Below are 5,053 nucleotides of genomic sequence, written 5' to 3'. Positions count from 1 at the left end.
TAATTCTTACCTACCCTACCTTTAAGATGTAATTAATGTCTATAGCACAAACTGGACAAGTTATAGTTTAATACTTAGGGTTAGTCAAAATCCCAGTAGTGATGCTTTCTTAAGAAAACATCACTAATTAACATTAAGCTACAATAAGCTACAATAAGCGTTTGATCTCAGGAATTGATTCATAAAATGTCTCAGTCTGTTTGTGGTTATAATTTATGTATACTTCAAATGAACTAAAGGGATGCAGAAATGATAAAGACATTAAACTTTTATTGAAAACAAGTTCATACAAAAAAACACTTTAATTTAGATACAAAATGATATTTTGCAAATGTGCATGGTTTATAATAATAGTAACAGTCATCTTACACTCTATAAGAAACAAAACAAACCACACGAGAAGTTAAGGAAGATCCACAAGTAAAATGTTGATCAAAATGTCTTCAGAATATGTCTACACACAGTGTAGCTTCTGGTCTCGCAAATGAACATGGTCAGGGCTCGAAGTCCAAACAGACCACAATTTTGGCACTTGAAGTTTTAAGGTTTTTTTTGGCCTGATGTTCAAGTTCACAGTGGAAGAGGCAACATCAGTGTCCTATCTTAGGACGAGGTTCTGAATGCATTACAGTACAGAGTATTAAATTGAGCATGCAATATCTGATCCCTCAGCGAACAATTTTGGAAGACAAGAGAAAAACAAAACAAAAAACCATAGGAAATCTCCCTGCGAGTAGTTATACAGCAACGTGCATCCTTAAAAAGTGCATTCAAATGAAAAACAAAACACTGGTACATAACTGACACAGCATGATTTTCCCTTGATATGAAAATATCGATATACTAAAAAAAATGTCTTTACATTTCAGTAACTTAGTATATTATATCTCTGGCAAGCACAGACTTGCCCTCACAACCAACATAAAAAAAATGCATTGAATGTTCTACATGCAAGAATGTTTCAACAAATTGAATTTTTCATCCCCACAAAAAAAAAAAAAAAAAATGTCACTGGGTTGTAATGGAATGATAACGAAAATGAGCCAAATGTGATGTCAGAGACTATTGATAAAGTACATGACTACCAATCGGGTTAAGTCTATATGAGCTTAAATGGCTATAATGCGGCACAATCAGTTTGCACCTCAGCAGTAATCTCATATCAAAAAAGACCAGCTCAACCATAATGAAATACGAATCACCAAACAGTCCGTGCCCCCTCTTTCAGGCCCTGAAACGGCATCAAAAATATGACGGAAACATGTTTAATTCGAGTGATGCGTTTTACAAGATGGCTGTCAGCAATGCAGGCACAAGAGAGCTTGGACTTCACGTCTTCTTCCTCTGAACTTCGACTAGCTCATCCTGCAGAGGCCATTCAGGCCCCGAAATCCTCCGCTCCATCTTCCCTTTCACACATCCATACGACACTTCTCAAACCAGCTCTGATCCGCATGGTGAAAGCCCGAGGTGCTTAGAGTGGGAAAAAAACCCTTTTATGATGGGCATCAGTTCAGTTCTAGAGATGCTGGGTTGGTTCAGCAGACGGGAAGCATGCGAGCATTGCCGTTGAATTCCTCCTCCACCTAAATGACAGAAGAACAAAAAAATGTATATTGATATTCAATACTGACTGGTATTCATATTGTGCACACTAAAGGTGCAATCACTTTAGTGCTACTTTGGAAAACTTCACAGGCCAAGATGCCCATTGTCAAAACTTCATGCCTTCATGCGAAACTCACTCAAAAAAACTAAGGTAAATGTGACCGCGCCTTTGGCTAATATATTTTAAACTCACCTCAGAATAAGCCGGGAGTAAGGGGAACTGAAAGTGGGGTGCATTCATAAAGATAGGACTGTCTCCACCATCATAGTCATCCAACAGAGGTGTGAGAGGTTGATCTAGGCTGGAGTCGCGTGTAAGGTCACAGTAGCTTGGTGGAGCGGATGATGGCATTTGCAGGGACACCCAGCTCGCTGACGCTGTGCTGACGGAACCATCCTGGCTGCTCATGCTGTTGGTGCGGCTACCAAAACCATTGTAGGGTACGGTCCCAATGACCAGAGGCAACTCCAAAACCAATTTATCACTGCCAGGGATGTGCATGTAAATCTGTAGATAAAGAAAAACAAAACAGCTCTAAATAAGTGCCTTCTTTGTAGATGAAAAACACAACATTGTGCAACTATAGCAAATACAATATGCAAAAACTCACCATGAGCGCATATTCCACTCGAATAATGTTGCAGCCTAAGATGGAGGGCTTAATCTTAGGGACACGAATGGTCTTCCCCTGCCAGGCATCGCACATGCCGGAGATTATATGGTTGCCACGCACAGAGGAGAGCTTTTGCCTTAAGACTTTGGTGCGGCCATTGGCCTGGTAGGTGTGCTTGGCGACAATCGCTGCTTTGGGTACCACGATGCGAGAACAGGTGTTCTCAAATTTGGCATCAATGCAGATCTCTTCACCCTCACAGAAGCCACGCCTGTCAATCTTGGCGTTCAGAGAAACCTGGCCATCAGGGATGAACATGCAGGTGACCTTCTTCTCCTTCATGCCTCCAGTAGGGGACTGGTGATTGATGGAAAAACAGAAATTATCAACTTGAGGACACAGTTAATTGTTATATCAATAAAGGACGTTTTCCTAAATGGACAAGAAACTACTAATGGAAGTGAATGATGAGAACATCACCCTCTAGAATTTGGATAAGCCCAACCAGTAGTGAAGAAATTATCTATGGGCTAAAGTTCATTTGTGTTGATATCAGTCGAATTAAAGGTATTAATATTAAGAACTTACCAGCAAGTCTGGAGTGTTGACATCCAAGGGCTCTTCAACTTCGAAGTGTTTCTTACACTCCAGGGCCGGCTGAGAGGGTCTTTCCATCAGAGCCTTCACAAAGTATTGAACAAACCCAAACTTGCCCTTGTAGGAAGACACCAGTTGCCTGTTGGGAAAATGACACTTGTATTAATTTACAGGCAAAAATGACTTAAACGGAAATAAATGCCTAGAGTTGGTCAATTGTAATGCTTACCCTTGTTGAGGAAGCTCAAAGCCAAATGTGTATTCATACTTGTTGCCAGGACGGAGAACGACTGACCCATCCGTGTCTGTGAGAAGCAAAGACAAGCGTATTAGTTTTGGACAATTCCAAGAAATCTTCAACACAAGACAAAAACAAACCCACTTAAACCTTCAGGCTTCAGTAAAGGAATCCCCTCACTATGAATGTGGCTTTGCTTTCGGTTAAGAGCTATTGTTAAAATGTTTAGCATTTGACATGACATATAGGACCACTTTCATATAAATAACACATTAAGTTACTGGTTGTGGTAGGTATAATTAGGTTTAAGGGAAGGGTCAACAGTGTAATTATAGAATGTTAGTACAATGTAAAACATGTATGAACAGAATAAATGCATTGTATCAAATGTTTAATTTTAACATTGGAACAAAGTAGCTTAATACACTTAATATATAGTGTCAAATATTTTTTATATATATCCAGCAACGTTATTCCAACATCAGCACCATCTCAGAAAATACATCTAGCGTTATCAGAGCAAGGTCAACATTAAAAGCAAGATAAACCGTTTTAGCTCACCTGAGGGATGGTCATCCAGATGGACAACCTCGTCATATTTCAGATAGTCTACTTCTTCACGGCATCTCTGTTTGCCTTTCGCGTACTCCACTTTAGCGCATCCGATTCCCACGACCCTCATGGACATCACCCTGGTCACCTCCGAAACCTCCAACAAGATCTTCCCAGCCACTTTATCTCCACTGCAGTAAAAAGTCTTGGACGGATCGTTGAAAACGATCTCGAAGGTTTTGACTCTTTTTGTCATCGCCACCATTGTGATTTAAAAGCTAAAAAGAAAGAAAGACTCGCGTCTCTTAGCAACTAAAAGTTGGTAAATCAGCCAGGTATTTAGTAGTAGTCCTTCAAAAAGTGCATACAATCCTCAGCCACAACGAATTAAAGATTGTATGAACTGCAGCTAAATAGTGCTTTATGCAAATAAACAATTCGCACAGTCCTAGCTCGCATGGTTAGAATAGAAGCTTTGTGCACGCTGGGCTAGGCTAGGGTTTTATACTCAGACGTTTCAGCCAGTGACTCACAGGGGTTGTTTACCACTTCAGCTGTTCATGTGGAAGTGGTATGCACTGCATGGCTCAGCGCATGCACAGCGCTCCCATTGGTCGAAAATTAGGGTTTGTGTCGTCACTGGCCAATCAGCGCCCAGAAGCGGCGCGTGGACACCTCGTGGCTGAGAGAGCCGAGCGAGTGCACAGCAGCTGCGGAAAGGGAGGAGGCGCTAGAGGAGTGAACCTGATGAAGAGTCGTCTCTGAACAAAGGGAGTGGGATGTTGCAAGGGCATGCTCAACAATTTGGGGAACCAATGAGACATTCAACCGAAAATGTTTATGTGTGTGATACGTGCACCGTTTTAGATGTTGATGACTACTAGAACACGGGGAGGAGAGAGAAAGAGGTGGTTTTCCCCTCTCTTAAAAAAAATAAGTATTAGCCTACTTTTGAAGGAAGAAACTGATGCCTCTGCTTGCACAAACTGGGAGTGAGTCTCAATCAGCTCCCTAGTCAAGTAGTCAGGGCACTGATCAGGGAGTCAGCCCATTGACTAATGTCCTGATCAGTGCCCTGACTATAACCACGGAGCTGATTGAGACCAAACCCTATTACCATACAATGACTAACATGTACTTGACTGTTTACAGGAGTATACATGACTGTGTGAGTGGTTATGAATTCAGCACAGACAGTATGATTTATGAAGTATTTGTCCTGTGAGGATAATCTAAAGCACTTTTACACTTTTCAACATATTTGTTAGCGGTCCAAGATGAAGTGCACCCCTACCCTTGGGAGATATTCTGTGATATGTTGTATATGGTATGATGAGAAGTGGCCTTTAACATCATAGACAGGACAAACATTAGTACATTTGTGTGAATGTAAAAATAAAAATAACATAAATTACCTTTCTTGGGATTACATTTTTTTTGTAAA

At 40.8% G+C, this 5,053-nt stretch overlaps 1 protein-coding gene across 1 annotated transcript; it reads right to left on the bottom strand.

Moving 5' to 3' along the window:
- Positions 1-250: 250 nt before the first annotated feature.
- Positions 251-4,098, bottom strand: txnipa (thioredoxin interacting protein a). Its single transcript, XM_067425397.1, has 6 exons — positions 3,619-4,098; positions 3,049-3,124; positions 2,811-2,958; positions 2,220-2,579; positions 1,802-2,116; positions 251-1,586 (listed from the first exon to the last, which is right to left on the bottom strand). Exons 1-6 carry the CDS (start codon positions 3,872-3,874, stop codon positions 1,539-1,541), a joined length of 1,203 nt encoding a protein of 400 aa, XP_067281498.1. The 5' UTR covers positions 3,875-4,098; the 3' UTR covers positions 251-1,538.
- Between the last annotated feature and the right edge of the window lie 955 nt (positions 4,099-5,053).

The sequence above is a fragment of the Pseudorasbora parva genome, chromosome 19 (genome assembly GCF_024679245.1).
Source record: "Pseudorasbora parva isolate DD20220531a chromosome 19, ASM2467924v1, whole genome shotgun sequence".
Taxonomy (NCBI): Eukaryota; Metazoa; Chordata; class Actinopteri; order Cypriniformes; family Gobionidae; genus Pseudorasbora; species Pseudorasbora parva.
This window is presented reverse-complemented; position numbering and strand designations above follow the sequence as displayed.